Here is a 21,200-nt window from a genome sequence, read left to right on the forward strand (position 1 = left end):
ACAAAGGGTGTCACATCTGTATTTTACTCTTTGTAGTTTAACCACATTTGTAGAGCCTGTACTATAGTTTTCAAAAACCATATAGAGCCCACAACATTTTCTCAGGATACCCTCAGCAGCAAGCTGCTTGTTGGATGTTAATGACAAGTTTTGCCCAGCTTCCCCAGGAATGCCTTAGCCTCCACCCACTCAGGTGAAAATGTGTGTAGTATCAAGCAACGTGAAGGTGCAGTTGTAGAAAAACAACAAGCTGGGAGCAGCAGGCTGCTCCCACCAAAACAGTTAGCCTGCAAACTCCTCTCCATCACCCATGGCAGACATCCCACTTCCCTTCCCCTGTGCAGGGTAAGCTGGGGCATAGATATCCCTCCCTACTCACTCCCCAGTTGCTCTAACAAAGAACAGGCAAAAGGACACAGCATGAAAAACCCTCTCTTGGCTGACTTGTTTCTCTTGGGCAACATGAATGTATACACTGAAAAGCTCACACACACAAAGCCTAAAGATTGCAAGAAACATCAGATTTACAACAAGCCAGCTCTACTATCTTTATACATGTAACATCACAAAATGTGAAAAAGATCAGTAACTTAAGTCTCTCCCTTTGTCTGGATAAAAAATAGGTGATCTCCCAGGCAGAAGTAGTTGGGAAGCACAGTGTTCCTCCTCAGCAGCTGTAATCTCACCTCATTTCACTAAGCAGGCATTATGTGAACACAGGGTAATGTTTTCAGCAAATCTACAAAGGAGATAAGAGATGGCAAGGACAGACGTGCAGGGAGAGATGGGACGGAGGAGAAAAAGAAAGACAAAATGCTGTTCAGCCAGACACGAGGAGCTAGTGTGACTTTATTGAGAAAGGACACCACAAAGTAATACATAAGAGAGAAGCTATGTCTCTGATTTTTACCAAGGAAGATCCTGACAGGATGTCACCAATAAATAAAAAGATCCAGAAAATCTGATTCTGAATTTACCACCCTGGCAGCAAAATGCCACTCCATTAATCAAAGTTATAAATGAAATCAGAAATGCATGCCAGAATGTCTTATAAGTTACTTATTCACCACACAGAGTCCTCATAGTAGCACAGAAATGACTGAGCCATTCACAGAACAAGAGAAAAATAAATTCACTCCATCTGTTTGAAGGAGCAACCTGAGCTTGGAATAGGTTAGTTATAGCTGGACAAGGCTTGCTGTGCCAAAACCTGCCTACAAAGCCAGTGATCAAAACAGTAATCTTTTGCAACATGTCAAAGTAAATATGCACTAGAAAGTAGCAGAGGCTTTGAGGATTGCAATTTACCATACCTAAGGGGAAAGGAAGGAAACAACTTCATTCGAGCACCATAAGATTCATTTGGTGCTGAAAATGTATGCATATTGAGGTTAAAAGATACTACAGAACTCAAATTTGAAGACACACTTTTTAAAAGGAATTGTACTTTTAAAAGATTATTTTTTTTAAAAAGTGGGAATTTTTTTTTTAAATGGTGGGAATGGAAGGGAAGAACAAGTATGGGAAACAATATACAAGAAGCTCCCATTAAAGAGAAAAAAGGGAAATGCACATTTCTTCTTTGAAAAATAGGTTAGGCTTAATTTTGTCCTTGTACTTACAGAAACTAATCAGAGAGATTTGACATTGCTGGGAATCTGCCAAGTGCAGCAACTTGTACATGCAGTGCCACTGTATGTAAGTCTCTCACTGCAGCTACTCAACAGAGCAAAGTCACTTCAGATATCTACTTGCCTGATCTGATAGTGCAATCTCATGGTCAGTTATTTCCCACCACTTTCTCTCTGCCAAGGTAAGAGCACAGCAGAAGTGAAGCACAGAAGCTAAGTGAGTTACATCATGTCAAGTCCTATCAAAAGTCACCTGTAAGTGGAAAGATGGGACAGTTCATGACAATCCCCAAAGCATTCCAGCTCAGCTAGTTATTTAAAAGGTGTTCTCAACTTTAAGCATAGTTTTAAACCTAGTGCACGACTCATGTTCTTAGACTATTTAATACAGGATACACAGCTTACTAAAAGATCTGCAGCCAGTGGCTGGATTTCACATGGCAAGACTTGCAGTCTGTCTACATTGCAACTTAAAGTCCGTTTTCAACATCCATAGATGTTCCTACCTTACATAGCACAAGTAGCACTAAGAGAAATAATGTTTCAGGTAAGATTCAAGTCCTTATTGTAAAATCATCCAGGAATTACAGTTAAGGAATGTAGTTGCTAGACAGAATCCAAGTCTGTGGTTTCATGTTTTCATTGCTATTATACATGCTATTTAAATTAAACTAGAGCAAGACACACCTCAATGATAATAATTTTGGTGGTAGACATATGTATTTGATCTTTACAGATCAAATACACTCTTATGTGGTGTTCAACTCTTATGTGGTGTTCAACCTCTGTACTTAAAAAAAAAAAATACTTTTGTCTCACTCAGTATAGAAGGATTTAAAAACATACACTCTGCATGAAGAAATGCATGGAAGACAGCTTGCATCAATGTAAGCTATGAGTACTACAGCTGCCACTGGTAAACCTATGGTATAGATGGGCTTATTGCCACAGGTGGAAATCCAAATCACATAATTATACAGCATCTTCATCTAAGTGTTTTATTTGAAAGACTGCATTGGCCTTTCATTACAGATCACAGTTGGCACAGGTTTCTCTATCACTCTATAGTGCAAGTATGCGAAGTGGGTGTTTATGGAAAGGCTAGCCTATGAACAATGACCCCTGGACTAGGTAATGTCACAAGAGATCATCCATATGACTGAACAGATTAAAAATGAATTGAGTGTTAAAGGGTGCCTCTTCTTCTCTTCCTCTGTCTCCCTTGACTGAGAACATGGGATGGGAAGTGAAAGTTTGTCACTTGCAAGTTACTCCTGGGTAGATCCCATCAAGGCTTGAATCAATAGAGTGACGCAAATGGAAACCCCAGTGTTTAGTGTTCATTAGTACCTAATGGCTAACATAGTTGAGACACCAAGAGACTAACCATCTTTAATTCCTGTAGTTTGGAGCTGGGATGTCGCTCTAGTAAAAAGCCCACAGGAGCTACTGAATGGCCCAGCAGGTGTCAGAGATGCTCAGTGTTTTGTGAGATCAGATATTTGGATGCAAAGATTCTTGGTAGAAATATGTTTCCTCATTTAGAGCTGTGGTACTGTTCACGATGACATCATTTCAGCAGTGACAAATATAGCTGAGTCTGCTCTTTCCTATGCCATATAAATCCCCTGACCTCAATCAGATCACTGCTGATTTACACTTGTGTAAATGAAGTCAGAATCAAACCCATGGCATTCACAAATGTAGGCCAGAGTAAGCATTACTCACAGACAAGAGACAACCCTTCAGAGGAAGGAAAAAAGATCATTTTCATGCAAATATCCTTAATAATAAGGAACAAGAGATAGAAATAAGAGTATGAATGAAATGCAATCAAGAACTGCTCAGAGATCAGATTTGCTTCTCACTTTATGATGCTGCATCAGCTGCTCTTAAAGTGGCTTAAGCCCAAAATTTGACCTACCTGAAACTTGTTATATACAATTTTTCATCAGGGATCTGTGAACTAACTCAGTCTCTAGGCTTGGCTTTGAAGGTAGCTGAAGGCGCTCAGCTACTTGCAAGATCTGAAGATTTGACTGCTGTGTTCCATGAAAATGGAAACTTTTTTTTTTTTTTTCTGAGATCCAGGTTTGCCCTCAAATCGTTACACATTATCTATTTATTTATGCATAAACAGTGGCATTATGGTTTGGAGAATAGGGGCCCTTTGATGGGGGGTAAGCTTGACTAGCCTATGGGAGTTTACTGCTACGCATATAAATGAGGCCATACATACAAATATGCAGAACAGACAAGTGAAAATATACAACATCTCTTTAAAATGAAATACTTTGATTGCTCCAATCACAAGAAGTTGTAAAACTACCCTGAAGAATTAACAGCCTCAGTACATGCTAACTACATCCATCATAAATTCGTCTTTAGTTTCTGTTATCATATCACTGTCTCCTGGGACCCCCAGTCCTGTCATCATTTGCCCTTTATAATTTATTCAGCTTGTACTTGCCTGAATCCTTTCTACTTATCATTCATCTTTACAGTTGTACATAAAATTAGATTGATCCTCCTATGGCAGACATGTCAGAGAGAAAAGTTGTCATTGAATAACACATAAAGCGAATGAAGGTCCAGAAAAAGCTTTTGTTGAATAACTTGGAAATCATCCGTCGAGAGCCAAAAAGTGTCAAATTAGAAAGTAAGACAATGCTACCTTTTGAATTTATTTTTTGCACACTATTTTTCAATCACCATCAAATTTCAAACACAACTGAGAAGCCTTGTTCCCATTTTGCATATCAAGCTAAGCTTGGTTAGCCACCACAAATGTGATGAATACAGCAGTCTCAGCTGAGATGACAGCACATGTCCAACATACTGGTTCTGTCAGAACATTTACACTATGTCCTTTTCCTCCAAAGCTCTTTGGACTGGGTGGCAGAAAGACAGTTTCCTTTGTATTGTAGAGGCTGTTGTGTAAGGATACAGAAACCAATCTTTAACTACTGAAATGGAACTTTAATGTTTACCAAGCAGATAGGACCCAGGTGTTTCATCTCATCTGGTGAACACAACAGCGCACTCAAACTACAGGGGTTTTTAGCAAATGGAAAGTGCATATGGTTTCTTCTCCCTCTCTTGTCCCCTTCTTTCCCCAAAGCAAGATCCAAAAGTCCTTTTACTGGCTGGTCAGTCAGAAGGAGGAAACAAGAGGTGAAAGAAAAAGAATAAATCTTTTTGACCATGACATTGACACCCAAAGATTTTAAGAACTGGAGAATTTCTACAGGACTGGTTTTCACAAGCCTCTTACCTCAAATCTGGTTTTATTCCTTTTCATCTTCATTTTTAACTTCAGAAAACAGACATGTTTCTCCCAAGGGAACAATTAAATGTGTTTTCTTTCAAAATCTAAAGGGCATGGTGAGCAGGCTGTGTGTTCAGCAGGCTACTTAAATCAATGGAACCTATCCAGCCTGCCACTGCTGACCAAATTGCAATTTACATTGGTAGAGAAAACTTTTGAAATGGGAAGGCGCAGGAATATAATACCATTTCTGGCATAACATAATATGCAGGGTGATATGTGGTTTAATTGTATTTTAACAAGCTTTTGGGAAAATCCTTTAAACTTTTTTTTTTTTTTTTTCCTAAAGACTGTAAAATTACAGACTACAAGACTGTAAAATTACAGTGAAGTCTGCTTGAACAGTGAAATCCATGCTACGTAGAATCATAAAATGGTTTGGGTTGTAAGGGACCTTAACAATCATCTAGTTCCAACCCCCCTGCCATGGGCAAGGACACCTTCCAGTAGACCAGCTTGGTGGTCTGATGTGTGCAAGGACTTCTGAAGCCCACATGACATTTATGTCTCTTTTAAGACTCATTAGAGGATTCAACAGGGGCTAGATTTTGCGAGACATCCTTTCCTTCCCCCTTCCCCATGCTCAGGTGTCTTTCCTCATATATACATAAGAATTTAAGCCAGAGAAGATAAATAACACTGAAAAACTGAAAAAGAAAAAAAAACACCACCACCACCAACAACAACAAAAAAAACGAAACAAAACAAAACAAAAAAACCCACCAACCAACCAACCAAAACCAAAAACAACAAAAAAAACACCCCAAAAACCTAAGCACAACTTCAGTTTCATTAGAGAGGTTTTTCAGTTTGTTTGTTTAAAACTGGGTTTAATATGAGTTTTATGAGCTCACCTGTCTTCCAATGTTAAAGATGCATATTTTTGCATATAATGAATAAAGCAGAATACATTTTTTCTAGATAGCAGAAGAAACAAAGGATGTCAGAGCAGTTAGGAAGAAAACTAATTATGTTATGGACTGAGAAATTTAGCATACTAGTAGCACCACTCTCCCTTTTAAGACGAACAGATACAGTAAGAAAATCCAGTCTATTTCCCAGCCTGAATAAGCCCTGCAGATTGCTGAGGTTAACAGTTTCTTAGTTACTTAATTTCATAGTTATTCTTTGCAAGTCTTACAAGGAGTTTTCTAACATTATGCAAAGAGGCAGTGCCTCCATCCAGTGTACATGGACTATTCACTCCCATTGCCTGACAGAGTCACAAAGAATTAGAGGAAAAAAATGCTGCTGTGCTTATCATACATGAGCTCAGTTTATTTGTGCTATAAATAAAAGTAGATCTTGATAGCGTAATTACATTTTTCAATGTTATCCTCCGCTATTCACTTCAGAGAGAAAAAGAGAAAGGGGAGAAAAAGTTGGCCTCACTATAATTTGTAATCAAAATGACTACACTTAAAGCATAATTTTATTTCACTGATTTCATTTCCTGTGGAGCTTTGTGGGGCAAATAGATAATATTGTACCAAATTTGCAGGCAGATAATTCTCACATCGCCTGCACTGTCATTGTCTAGATCACTCTCCCTCCTCCCCATGCTTTCCCCAAGACCATGGACTCTGTTTTTGATATGGCACTTTATCATTCAGAGATATATTGGCATGAGAAATCCCAAAGGTGAATGAACTCAAACTTTCTCAACTTTCTTGCTTCCCCCATTTACTCTTCCCTTGCTTAATTTGCTTTTTATAATGTTGGAGAGGAAAGGAAAGGAAAAAAAAAAAAAAAAAAAAAAAAAAAGTGGTTTCCCACTATGAAGGATTAGTGCAGATTATGGTGAAAAGTGTTAATTATAGGTAGGGAAAGAGAATAGTGCATCTCTCCAATCTGTTCTTGATTTCCCCCGTGTCTGCCTGGCTGGTAATAAGCCTCCTTTAATCTGGCAGTCCCCTTGGTGAAATCAGCGCCACGGACAGCAATATTGATTGCTTCTGAGAAACCATCACAGCTGCTCAACCAAATTACCTTTGATATGTGACCTTTAATGTAATTACTGCAACATCAAAGCATTTCTATAAATTATTAAAGAACTAATATACTTCATCATCCAGCTACTCTATTATATGTAAAATAAACAATCACAAGTAAACGCTAGAATTTGAATTGTCCGACACTTGCCAAGTGCTCTTTACATACACACCCAGCTATGTTAACCTTCCTTTTTAGGCAAGACAATTTCAAACTGCCCAAAACAGCCTAATTCATCTAGATGAAGAGGATTCAACTAATAATTTTATGTTTTACATTCCATTCTAGTTGCTTCAAAATATCTATCATGATTCCTTTCCACCCAAAAAGAAAGTGTCATAAAGACTTTATTAATCAACACATACCTGCTTGGAAGTCTTTTGATTATTCCACAAGATGACTTTATGTCCAACATATAATACATAAATATGTGAAACATATTCCTGTCATCTTACAAAGCACATCCAGAAAGTAATTACTGTAAAATATGTGCATGTAGCCACTCCACTAAAAACAAAGTGATACATAGCTAAGAGGCAAGGCATTTGAATCTGGACACAAACTCTTCATGCCTCACCATTTACATACATTAGCATCCATGTGCATATTATTAAAAATGACTCAGTTCTGTGTTTTATAGTACAAAGAACACAAGCAGCAATATTGCAAGAGCAGGCAAATACACTATTTGCTGGGGGATGGGAAAGAGATGTCTTGATTCAATGGTCCAATGTAGCACTGTTTTTTTTTTTACTATACCAGGCTTGTTAATTATTTTTCATATCTCCCCAACAGTGCTGTTTGTGTCACAGACAGTAGATGTTCAAGAGAAGGTGTTATGTATATGTCATTTGTGAACTCATGTGAATAAGGACTTAGACCCCTGACCTTACAAGTGCTTTTTATTTTATGGTGATGAACTATGCTTGATATTGTTGGTGCATGTTATCAAGAACAGTCAGGTAAGTCATAAATAATTCTCTGTTACTCACATCGGAACCATAAAATAGTATCCAGGCATGATAGTTTATCAAGAGACAAAGCTGGTTTCCCTAAATAAACTGCAGTGACATCATTCAGAAGATGAGTTCAGAAACTTGGCAGAAAGCTATATGCAAAGGGTTTTCTGGAGGAAAGTAAAACTTTATCCTGAGATAAACAGAACTGGAATCAAAAGGGATGGAAGAAGTCACTGTTCAGAACTCTCAGAAACCTGTTTGTTATTTTAGACAGAGGATTCACTGTTCCCAATTCAATCAGCTCCTGACGGATCACCTCGAAGTGTAAAACAAAACAAAAAAGCCTTCTGAAGTCAGTGTGGTCAGTATAGCCTATATGTGATAGAAATTACATAAACCAAGGAAGAAATATTTTGCTTGTAGTCTAGAATCAGTCAGTATAACCTCTGAAGGAAGTCTGGATTGTAACGCTGGTTGAATTTTGCCACTGTCCAAGACAACAGTTTTGAGTTAAGAGTTTTGTGATCAAAATCCCTAAAATATGGATCGAGATTCACAACTACACTCATATGAAGAAGCAATTTAAGATTAAAAAAATAACGAAACAAAACTAAACTAAACTAACTCTTCAGCTGCTCTCTCTCCCCAGCTCTGAGCCCTTAGTCTCACTGACCCACTGTCTTCTAGAAGATATTATCATTATAAAACTTCAGGGTAAGATTTTAAACTCATAGGAAAGATATGAGTTCCATATATGAGTGAGTGGTCTGGATCCTAATAAGAAGAACAAACAGTCTCAGTAAAACAATTGGAATTCCAGTTAGTATCTTTTAAATACACAACAATCTATTAAACACAAGCATATATCTATTTTTGATAAATACATATTTAATTTCAAACATATTTCAGAAAATTTCAGGTAAAACATCCCTGTTCAAAATATTTCATTTTCTGTACATTCAGTTTTACCATTTAGAGGAGAAAGAAGTAAAAGGAAAACATCTGTAGCTAACAAGTTTCTAGAAAATAAAAAAAAAAAAAAATTAAAAAAAAAAAAAGATACATCAGAGGGAGTTGTCAGCTACCAGATACATATTTTTAGAGAATGAAGTATGTGTATATATTTACATAAGGTATGGCCTTTAAAGCAAAGATGGATGTAGATGAGCAAGTGCGTGGGCATCTCCATACTGGCAAGGTGTCATAGAGATAGGTAAATAGACCCAGGATGATGGAAACAAGCGGAGTAGAATCAAAACTTTCTTCATGAACACAAAGCAACTGAAGTGTTTCAAGCTTTTTGGAAACGTAGGTTGTGGGTACACAGGACTCAGTCATTCTACACCAACTAATAAAGACAGAACTTGGATCAATTTCATCTTAGTTTATATGCAACTTGGAGACATCTCACTCTTAATTACTTGATCACTGACTTCTGTGTCATTGTAAAACCAACCCTATTCTGGCCACAGGAGTACTGCACTCTGCTGTTTCCAATCCACATACCCTCGCTGAATCTAAATAGTATCTCAATCCCTCCTCCTGGTTATTGCTAAACTGGAAACACGTCCCAGCAGGGCAGGTCTTCCCCACATAATCCTGATTCTATTTTTAGTTCTGCTTGTGCTGTCTGAACCTTAGATCTTGCGCATGTGAATAATTTTCCTCATTATCTTGTGTTCGTCTCTCTCTCTTTTCTCCTTGTCTCACCGCCTTTCCAATCTGCTACAGCTGCTTGAATACTAAAGTAACTGAGTCAAACCACTTTGTCATCAGTAATATGTTTTCATTCTGTGATAACTCAATAATGCGATCTGTTTCTTGATTTCTTGCTGCCACACCCTGCTTCAAAGAGGAAGAATAGTAGAGGTAGCATATACTGAACATTTCTAATATTTCATTGTAGTGATCAGAACCTTTCCTCAGCTGAGTAAGGCTGGTAGAAGCCAGCCCATAATCAGTTAATCATTGTTTTCCTGACTTCTGGTAAGAGTAAAAAGGATTTTAGGTTGTTTTATTTATTTATTTATTTATTTATTTTTGCCTAGAACACATTTGGGTGGGTTGGTGGTATCTTGATTTTATTAATACAATGCAAATAGTGAATCATCCAATCACCTGGATACATTATGCTTCTACACCCAAGATAAGAACACCACATGTAATTAATTTATTTAAAAAAAATAAAAAGAAAAAAAAAAAAAATCAATCTGGACTCACCCCCGGCAGAGTCTTCTGCTCATGCAGCGCACTCTGGGCCTTTAGAGCAGACTCCCTTTCGCAGTACGTTAGGAAGGCACAGCCTGTAAACAAAAGGCAAAACCTCAGTAAAAGCAGTCCTTCAGAGTTTTAAATTGAGACAGCCCACCATCACCCCATGCCTAGTAAATCAGTCATCAGTCATGAAAACCTCTCCTTAGTAGGTCAGTAGTAAAGAGTCAAGAAATGAAGCTATCACCACTTCCTCCGAGCCTTGATGAAATGTGAGCAACAGCGTGTCTATGACTCCTTATTTTCATTTGAACACATGCTTAAATATCAGATACAGAGGACTGTACAAGATTAAGGATCTCAAAGAACCTACATGGTGTCAAGGAAAGCATGAGATCTCACTCCTGCTACAGCAGCAGCACTGGGAACAAGGCCCTTACCACCATATTGAAGGTCTTGTGACCTTCTTTCGTACCAAGTACTTCAAGTAAAGGGCATCCAAGGACTTGGGACTTCCCACTGCAGAGGACTACGGCTATTGTTTAGCCTGACTTGCATCCACAAGTAGTCTCCCTGATTGCAACACATCAGAAAGCCACCACCCTGCATTTGCTGCTGCAAGAGCACTTTGGCTTCCAGCCATACACACGAAGATAATCACAGCAAATACCAAACATTCAATCCAAAACATCCATGTTGTTTTGCAGATCATTAGAACTTCAGAGATGCTTCAATGAATCATGTCTTTGATTCTTCCAAAAAGTTGTCTCATCAACTACAAAGGCTAAAGCCCTGTCATGGCAGAGGAGAGCAAAAACCCTGCTCTGCTTTCTCTCTCCTCTTTCATACTCACTTTTTGGTAAAATTTGCCGATGTTACAAACTCTTACACCATTTATGTGTGTGTGTGTGTGATGTGATCAGGTTATTCCTCCTTACTGCAGTATACTGAAAACCTGCCAGTTCCTGCAGCAAAAGAAGTGCTTGTTATGCAAAGGACATTTTCTCTGAAGTTACTACAGAATGTCTGCAACCTCATCAGCTCCTTGAAATTGAGGTATCTCATCTTTCAAGGTTCAGGCAGCATGTCTATTAAACTGTGGGCATCTTCCAAGAGCAGCACAAGTACAGAGAGACTGCCAAGGAAGCAAACTTGTCCCATAATCTCATCTTGACCCACCCACCTTCTTCCCATACATGTAAAAAAGTATGCAACAGGTGAGTAAATAGCAGACTGTGAACACTTTTTTCAGCTCTAATCACCACTGTGATGTTTTTGTCTACAAAATGTTCACTGTTTTGTCCAAACTGGCTCTTTAGACAATATTACTGAAGAAACATGCACTTGTTCTTTTCTTCTTTACAATGTTTTAAATAGATTAATGCACACAAGAGACTAGGGAGATTTTTTTTTTTCCTATAAACATAAATTTATATATTTTCTTAGAGATTGTCTTGTGAAAGTCACCCCACTCCTCTCATGATGAAGCTACAAGCTAGATGAATATTTCAATTTGACATGGAAAATAAAATATTTTTTTCTCTATTTCTTACCCTATATTGCTTTCTGAAGGTTTATTCAAGCTAATCATGTTTGTTATGTCTCTATAACTGAGAATCAGAATCAGAAGTTGACAATCAAGAAAGGAGACTGAACAAGAACATAAGTTTTCATATTTTAATTGGAATTATTTGGATTCATTCCCCTCTAACTTTGAATGAAAGAGTTTTCAGTTAGTCTGCACCTACTAGAGAAGAGGAAGAAACTGTGGCAAAGAGTTTACAGCTAGTGGAAGTAATGGATTGAAAAGGACCCTTAAAAGTCACCCATAGCTTGCTAATCAAATGGGAAACTATGCTTAAATTTAATTTCAGTGCTAAATCACAGGCTGAGAGCTCTCTGTTGACTAGACACAATAAGAAAGTCTCCTTTTAGTAGCAGACTTGGAGCAGCTGATACACTCTAATTAGGCACATCATAGTGCACTGTTCTGGAGATAAACTATGCAGTGTAAAGCTCCCATAATGATAGCTATATTTTCCTCCTCATTGTGATGACCATGACGACAGTTCAGGGTAACAATGTCCTGCAATTCCTACCGTATCATGACTGTAATTCAGACTAAATAGACAGAAGTCTACTTCTCTCTGAAGGAACAAAGTTTCCTTCCAAGATCCACACAAAATGTATGTGGAGGCAAGTTCTCATCAGGAAGAAACCTCCATTAAGTCCTCTCCAAACACATTTGTGAAAGTGGTAGAAGCAACAATCTCCCAGAAACAGTATTTAGTAGAATGTATAGAAACTCAATGGTTTCCCAAACAAGGTGTTAAGAACAGAAAGGTTTTGGAATGGAAAAGAAGAAATCTAGTCTCTCATATGGTCAGATAAAGAAAAAACATGTTATTCAGGGACAAAAGAGTGTTTTGTTGAGGTATTTATTTTTCCGTTTCTCCTCAAAAATACACCATGCACATGAATTACTTTCTAGACCATTCCTGTTGGGCAAAAAAAGTAATTTATTTAGGCAAAATAATACCTTATTTACTTCAAGTAAATCCTGGTTGCTTAGAGACAGTAAGAAGTTCCATCCTAGCAACAGCCAACTGGAATAAACCAGAGTTAGTCGTTCATAGTAGGCCCCAAACCTGAACTTGAAAAGTCCAGTACATGGGGGTTTTTTGTCTCCCTTTTACTTATCACTGGATTTCTCTATAAGGCACAGACTCAGCATCAGCCATCAACTAGAGCAGTATTTCTCTGAAAACATTAATATGTGGCTTGTGATAAAACAACACATACATATTATTCCATCCTGCAATTATTTCTATATTTCAGTTCCTTGTGCATTAGAATGAAAGGTAGAAAGATTTATTGTCCCATCCCTACTTAGAAACACCAAAATACTTAATCCGTCCTTTGTATTGTGATGCTTAATGGAACTACAACTGTAGCACCTCTTTCAGGTGTTACTTCTCCTAGGCTACCTCTTTCAGTGTCCATATGACCCCTCCAAAGGATTCTTCATTTTCTTAGTTTCTGATGAACGCTGTTTAAAGAACAGAACACTGAACACTTTGGTTAGTGCTACAGGATACAACACCCTAAACAGCTGAGTCTTGAAATAATGTCATATGAAACAGCTATACTAGGTTTCACAGAGAAAAGGCAAACCGATGAAAAAAGTTATTTTTAAAAATTTTGATTACTCGGATGGAAAACAATTTCAGAACAACCGATTTTCCCCATTAAAACTTTTGATTGTGTACAGAACTACTTATTTCACTGGAACAAGGGAAAAAAAAACAAACACACAAAAAAGAAAAACCCATTTTGATACTAAATGCTTAAGTAGTTCAACTTAAGCTCAACTCAGTTGCCAATAGCTCTTTGGGCTGGATGTGAATCTGACTTCTGGGTGAAAAGCTTCATATTCCATTACTAATTATTTGCACCATCCAGCCTCCTGGAACAGCCTATGTTCATCAGTACGATGAATATTTCTGAACACGTCTCACTTAAGGAAAGATAGAGTGAAGGCTATGCATTATTTCTGTCATCTATTTGTATGGGTGACTGTGACTGACTGAGTACAGTGCTTGAGAATTATATCTGAATTTAAACAAAAAAATCTAATTGACTAATTATTGATAATGAAGGACTTGCTCCTAACTGCTCCTAATTTAAATTCCATTTCTCTCAAACATGCCAAGATTTTCAAATGTGTCAATCAGCTAAAAGATCCTTTGTTTGGATTGTATCTTTCCAGCTGTTCGTTTGCTACCAGTGGACAGGTCTTTGGGCTAGTGCATAAACATCTGGAAACTCCCAGATGGCAATTAACTCTCAACCTATTGAACTGCAGTCTCTTGGAAACATGAGGATGTATCAAGTGGTCTCCTGGGAAACAAGGTTGTTAAAGAGAAGTGGGAAACAAAAACAAGAGCTTGAGAAGGGGAAAAAAAAAAATAATATAAAAAAAAATAAAAGCTCTATTTTAATTTTACCTCCAGGGAATTCAATAACGTAAATAATAATTGCATGGAATACAGATGGATAATGATTGCACCTATGGCAACTTCAACACACCAGGAAGTCTCCTGAAGATTTTGCACAAGCCTGGGAGGCAAAACAGTCAGGGGACACATTCTGAGCTGAACAGAACAATTCTGAAAACCAAGAATTATTTCACCCCACCAGTACTTAGTTCATCCTGGGACAGAGGAAAGCAAACTTTTCACTTGACATCTCAGTGCTTATCACTTCAGTGAATCAGTTGACTCTCAGTTACTTTAAATCAGTTAAGTTGTTCTGGCTAGATAAAAACACTGGTCACCTAACTCAAATTTAGCTACTTAAAATTTGTTAATGGCAAGACATTCATTTGATCTAGCATACAGGAGAAGAATAAATCTCTGGAGATGCCTACCTTGTATATGGGGTGTAAGAGCCATGCACAGCCACCTCAGGTGCAGGCTTTTAGCTTCAGGGTTGCATGTTCACATCATCACATTCCACCTGTCCCCTCTAACCTCCCAGTTACCTCAAGTATATGCATTACCTGTACCATAATCAATCCTTGTTATCCATGGTAGGAGATGAAGTTGATGCATACTGGCAGTCTATTAATAAGTTTAAGGGTTTTTTTCCCCCTTTCTTGTCTTATTTTGGCAGACAGCCACAGGTATCATGGCAGTATCTCCCCTTTACCCATTGTTTAGATCAAATATCTACAACTTGTGTGATGTATTTTGGTGACATCCTCTGATTTTATTAGAATTACATAACCTCATAGAACACATGCCTTTAGCTTTCCCGTACATCTAGATCCAGAGATGTTGATGTTGTTTAAGAGCTAGACTATAATCATGATCATTTCCAGGTATTTACTATCTGTCCGAACAAGGCATTAAAGGTCCGATCTAAAACTGATGAAAAAATACTTATACACTTCAACAGATTATGGGGAAGGGACCCTTAATCTTTCTGGGCCTATATTTGCTCTTTGGCATTCTGAGGGAAAATTAAAATCTTTGTTAGGTGCTTTAAGACTCTTGGATGAAAGCCATTAAGTAAAGCAGATTCTGAACTCAAGAGTGTAAATCCAGTCAAGGGGAGAGCTTGCCTGTAACTCAGCAGAGGTATGCAATTACACCAACATAAAATTAGGTTCATTATTTGACCCATAATCTATTGCCTCTTGGAAGAATCCTTGCCTCAGACACTGACCTCAGCTAAATTGGTGATAATCTAGAACAGTTAGGATAACCCTAAGTTTAGTGAAACTTGTCTCAAGTGGTCTAAGTCAGTTTTTGGTTCACAAGTATTTGTGACTGTAGAGTATGCATCAACCAGTTGCGGCAGCTCAGCTGACAGGTGATAAGTTCCAAAACTACAGCCCTTCTGATACCTGTAAGTCTAAATTCAGAATCATTGCTGAAGAAAAGATGAGAATATTACAATGCTATCAGTTGTTTGCTTGTTTTTCATTGAGTCAATTGGCTTCACGTTTTTAGTTAAAATAATAATAATTGACTTTAACAATGAGGTTTCCTAAATTGGCCTTCCCATGTTTTATGTTAGACACCTGGATACCACATGAATTGGTGAACAAGATACCCTTCTGTTAACAGTTACACAAGAAAGAACAAAGAAACCCATTCATAATATCTGCTAGTGTGGAACCTTTTCACCTATGAGCTTCAATGTATCTAACTTCCCAAAACCCCAAGACAGAGAAACCAAGAGCTTTACTCCAGCAGAACAGAGTGGAGTTCAAGAAAGCAAAGTGCAATTCAGGCACAGCTCTCCAAGACATTCACACTGTTTACAGAAAATAGAGAAGACTAATAATACTGCATACCTTAGACCAAATGCTAGTGGTCATGCTCCAACTTCAGAATAGCTATAGACTTGTAGAGGAGATGCTTTGAGAGCAAAACACTTACATCTCTGGGAAATAAGAACTCTCAACTGGTCACAGGTCTGAACATCTTGCTTAGAGGTGCTTCAGTCTCTCTGTACCTTAATCTTCTTTGAAACATTCAGATCAAGGTGTACAAATTATCTGTGGTGGACCAGAGATCTATCCCACATCTTCCAAGCTCTAGGTTTGTGTCTGAGAGAGCTCTTCCCCTGAAAATAAAACAGTTCCTTGCTCCAAGACTCAGGGATCTCTTACACAGAGAAAGACTGTAACACTCAAGAAAACTCTTACCTTAAAATCAACATCTCAGATTACATCTCCCAGCTAGGATTTCAAAGTGAGAAAGAAATCTTTTTTCGCTTTAACTATCCTAGCTCTACATGTCTGGTTTTGAAACAATTCTCATTTGCTCTGTCTACAGTGAACTGCCCAAGGTTTAATCACTTGAGGGTTTCAGAGATTGAGCTGAATTTTCTTCAGGGGGACACAATCAGTAAAGACTTTTGGAACTGGAAATGTTTTATCCAATTTCTTCATCTGTTGCTCTCTCAGTGATTAACTACCTTCTGATGAAAGTTAACATCTTTGCTGGTAAAGAACACTCACTTGGCTAGAACTTTTTTTTTTCTTTTTTTTTATTTTTTTTTTCATCATCTCCCCTGCTGCACAACTACTGAATGCTAACTGTTTAGAGAAAAAGATAGGAATAAAAATCTTCCCAGATATCAGCTTCCCTGTCAATTACATTGCAAGGCAGATTAACATCCTAAAAGCCCTGCTGTGTGGAATGCTAATTTTCTTTTACCTCTCATGTTATTTTCATTAACTATTATGACGTTGTTGTTTTCCTACTATAGATAACTCGACAAGGATCTGTATGTAAAAGCATACATAAGGCACACTCATATACACCCATAAACCAATATTAAAAACAAACAAACAAAACCAACAAAAATAACAAGAGTCCAAATCTAGAAATGCAGTTAACCATATTTCCAGAATATTAGCTCACTTAAAATGTAGTTATGGTATTACAAAATGAGACATAAATATACATAATCCAAATCAGAGTCTCTCCTCAGACTAAGCAGTGCTTAATTACATTTAGCTTTGTCCAGGCAGACAACAGAGAGACTTGAGTAACTGTCAGTGTGTATAAGCATTTTAACAAAACACAGACAATGGTTTAATCTTGATTTTTTATAACAAATGGGTTTTTAATGAAAATACAAATTTTAAAGAGCAAAAATTTCAATGAAATACTTCATCAATAAGTGTTTCTCAGCCCCATGACACAATTTCTGATCAAAGCCTACAGCAAGAGAATCTCATTCCAGGATAGTCAGTAGTCCAGGCTCTCAATCTATATCAGGCAAGCAGGGTCTTGAGCCCAGGACTTCTGCACATCAGAATGGAGTGCACTGTCACTGGCAGATGCCTGAGGGTCCATCTGTTTTTCTTCTAAGTAACTCCACAGCTACCTCACCTGCATCCCACTGCAGAACTGGAAAGCTTTTGATCTCCTTTTTTTTTTTTTTTTTTTTTTTTTTTCAGGATGAGGGGAACAGTTTCCGGCTCTGATTCACACAAGGACAAGTTTCTCCTGGGGTCTTGAAAGTTCCTTGCAAGTTGCTTTGAACTGTTGTTTGCTGACTGGCACACTCAAAGTACAGTACAGAATGAACAATTGATTTGACATAGCATATATCAGTTCTTGTTTCCCCATAACTGCCTAAGTTTTAGCTTTAAATTTCATAGTGAAACTTCTGAGATACTTTTGATCATCTGAGCCCATATCAATCCAACATTCACTGCTCAGGTTTCTGCAAGTGTAGCTAGCCAGAACATTTTACTTCCTAGAATGTCTGTTTTCCATACAGATAGCAAATCTCCAATGAATGGACTCCCTATTAGAGAAATAAGAATGTACATTACTGATTAAGGTAGTTGTCTTCCAAAAAAGATTGCTGGTGTGCCTAATAGAGACTGCAAACAGTAGATGCTTTGAATTACAATAAAAAACTTATTTTTATATAGACCAGTCTCCCTTCAGCTTCTCATTTGTTGCCTAATAACTGCGGACTCCATGTTGTAAGGAGAGATCCATGATCTCAGGTGCTATTCATCAAATAATTAGGGCATGCTTTTGATCTTAAAGTATAAAAAGTCTGACATTAAAGTGAAACTCACAATCAACTAGTATTCTGGACCAAGCAACACTGTTCCTGGTATTTCAGAACTCGGACACTGATGAGAAAGTCACAGCCAAACTGTAGCGATCACTCAAGCGAGGATGAATAAGTAGGTTCTAGCTTTTACTCAGTGACGAATCATCAAGCTTAAGTTAAAATCCTGATCACCTCTCAGATTGGCTCATGTCAACCTACCCATTACTTCAATCATATTTATGTTACCATTTTACATGACAGCCTCAGAAAAAAAAAAAAAAAATAGTAATTACAAAATCATAATGAAATAGTCAAGATTTCATGTTTCCAGTGTAGTGATAAACAAAGGAAATACAAAAGATGTGGGTTTTTTGCCTGTGATTCACTGGTGAAAGTCAGGAATTCAAAAATCATGCTGTTGAAACAGTTATGGGTTAAACCTCCTTAGAGTATGTGCATTAATTAGACTCTGTACCTGCTGTTGTGGGTTTTGCCTTTCAAGTTATTTCTATTGTTAGCAACATATGAATAACTCAGTGGATTTTCTGAAACACTTAGCTATTTCAAAAACTTTTCCTCCTCTTCTTAATTTTATTTTGACTTTTGGATCCACTTCTTTTGAGGACCCTTCTTCAGGAATTCTCAACTATTACCCAGAGGTTAGGCTACTGTTAAACAATATACACTTTCACACCTTGAATCTTAGCAAACGTAAAGAAAAACCATCTCAAAATAAATTACACTGTTCTACCACATACAACACTTTCCAAGACTTGTCTTTCTGCATCCACATAGAGTTGATTATTTTTTTTTCCTTACTGCTCATTATCTTTCACCAGGGTGAGGAATAAAAATTTCTTGTAACATAACATCAACTCTGTTTGCAAGAAATGTGTTTGTACTTAAAAACATAAGAAAAGTCAATATTTTCTACCCTTAAAAAAATGTCAGGGCCATGCAGTGAATGTCGTGTTGATAGCATCATCAAATGTTTAGTTATTTATAGTTTTGTCCAGGTACATGCAAGTAAACTGTTCTAAATACAAACTTCCATATGCTCCAAAGAGCCTCATATTCTTTCTTCTCTGAGACAGGGCACATGTGTCAACATAGACTTCTGACATTTCCAGCTCAAGGTTGAAAGCAAAAGGCATTAAAATTACTTCAGGAAAGACCTATTGTGAGACAACTTCTAGCCCATTCAGAAGCAGACTATTGTAATTATCTCTCTGGAGTTATTGTTCTTACCAAGTTTGCAAGTCCATGCTTTTCCAATTGAAGAACTCTGATTCAGAATGGAACCTTTAAGACACCTCTCAAAATCAACGTCAATACATTGCTGTTACTTATGATCAAGTTTTTCTCCTCACCTTGTATACAAGAGCTGTAAACAGGACAACATTAGAATCTCTTTGCTAAGTTCTAGAGGGTTTTGTTCAGATTCAAGTAAGTGCATCTGAAGCCACTTTAGGACTTTTATATTAAAAATCAAATCCAAATCCACAACAAATGTATTTTCTGATTCCAGCTGATATAGAAATTAAAATCTTTAAGCAGCAGCTGCTCCTGCAAGATTATCATCCTGAGACTGGAAGTCTCCAGAAACTTGTAAGAGTCACAGTATGAGCCAGAGAAAACTCTACAATACCAGCTGGCTTCATAAGATTTCTGGAGACAAATTTCAGCTGTCAGGGCAATTAACATCCAGGCTCCCATAACCAGATGCTGTTTTCCATATGTTTTGACTTTGAATAGTTTCTTCTATCCTCTAAGTGATGCTAGGAGCAAACAAGTATTGTCTCTTATCTCCTATTTCTCCTTACCCTTGTTTCTCAATCTGATTTCTTCATTAACTATAGGCCATAGAATAGCATGAAGTAGGATCACCTTCTGCAAGCAGCCAGAGATGAAGTAATCTTCTTAATTAATGGACCTCTATCTGCTTATGGCTGAGAACAACAAGACACATACTCTATGTGTGCACAAGAGAGAAAGCAAGGTGAAATTAGTTGCTCTGAGAACATGGCCAAGAAAGATGGTAAAGGCTTCTCAAAGGTCCCATCTGTTATAGCACAGAGGAAGAGAGGTAGGTCCCAAGAATATGGGCTTCCACTGCTTCTCTGTCAAAAAGCTCTAAGTTCACCCATTGTTGCATTACACAAGCTTTCTTTAAGAGCTTTGCTCAAGTGTACATTTAGGAACATGACCAGGCATGTACAGACTGGAAGAAGATCTAACCATCTGTCCAAAGCCACGCAAATGGTTTGTACTGAAGATCAGGCTTGAACCAAAACCTCCAAAGACTCTACCCAAAGTTATGAACACCTACCAGGCTGCATTCCATAAACCTGGACAAATTCCTGCATAAATTCACTAAGATGTTATGTCCCAAGTAGCTTGTCTCAAAACCAAACTGGAAACACATCCCTTGCGTCCTTTGCATCCAGGTGTATTTTATCATCCATTATTTTGGAAATGAGTTCCTGGTTAAGAAGTTAAAAACAAACAGTGTGTGAATTTAAGTCTAAAAGTTCCAATTTTTACAAAAGGTAAAAGGATGTAATCTTTGAAGTGAAAAAGAAACAGTGCAATTAATTACAACAAGATCTGTGTAACTTTAAAAGGTTCAGTGCACAAGGTTTAAAAGAGCTCTTGTCAGTGTGAAGTGAAGGAAGTACAATTTCCTGATGAATAGAGAACACAAGGTGAAGTGTGTAGTAATCACAACCAGAGAGGTATTTTGATCACTTTTTTTGTCGTTGTTGTTGATCAACTTAAAAATTAGTGAACAATGTTTATAAAGTAGATTGTTTCAGTAAAAAATTTGATAAGGTTTCTAACAGAAATTTTTGCTTAGGGAAATGAAATTAGATTGGATGAACAGTGTAGCTCCCAAAGCACTGAGGACTGGCAGGAGGAATATGTGTGATAAATGTCAGTTTCATCAAGATGGAAGAGCTATCTAGGAAAGCAGGAGATCTGATC

General features: G+C 37.5%; 1 protein-coding gene across 20 annotated transcripts in view; it reads right to left on the bottom strand.

Moving 5' to 3' along the window:
- The window catches only part of CELF4 (CUGBP Elav-like family member 4), a gene marked incomplete at both ends in the record, with an annotated part of 685,986 nt that overhangs the window by 583,735 nt on the left and 81,051 nt on the right, over nt 1-21,200 (bottom strand). For all 20 annotated transcript variants that reach the window (XM_082074681.1, XM_082074671.1, XM_082074682.1 and 17 more), the window contains one exon: nt 10,131-10,213. In XM_082074681.1, coding sequence (XP_081930807.1) covers nt 10,131-10,213 — 83 coding nt within the window. The remainder of the gene's footprint in view (nt 1-10,130; nt 10,214-21,200) is intronic.

The sequence above is a fragment of the Streptopelia decaocto genome (assembly GCF_964273445.1).
Source record: "Streptopelia decaocto genome assembly, chromosome: Z".
NCBI lineage: Eukaryota > Metazoa > Chordata > Aves > Columbiformes > Columbidae > Streptopelia > Streptopelia decaocto.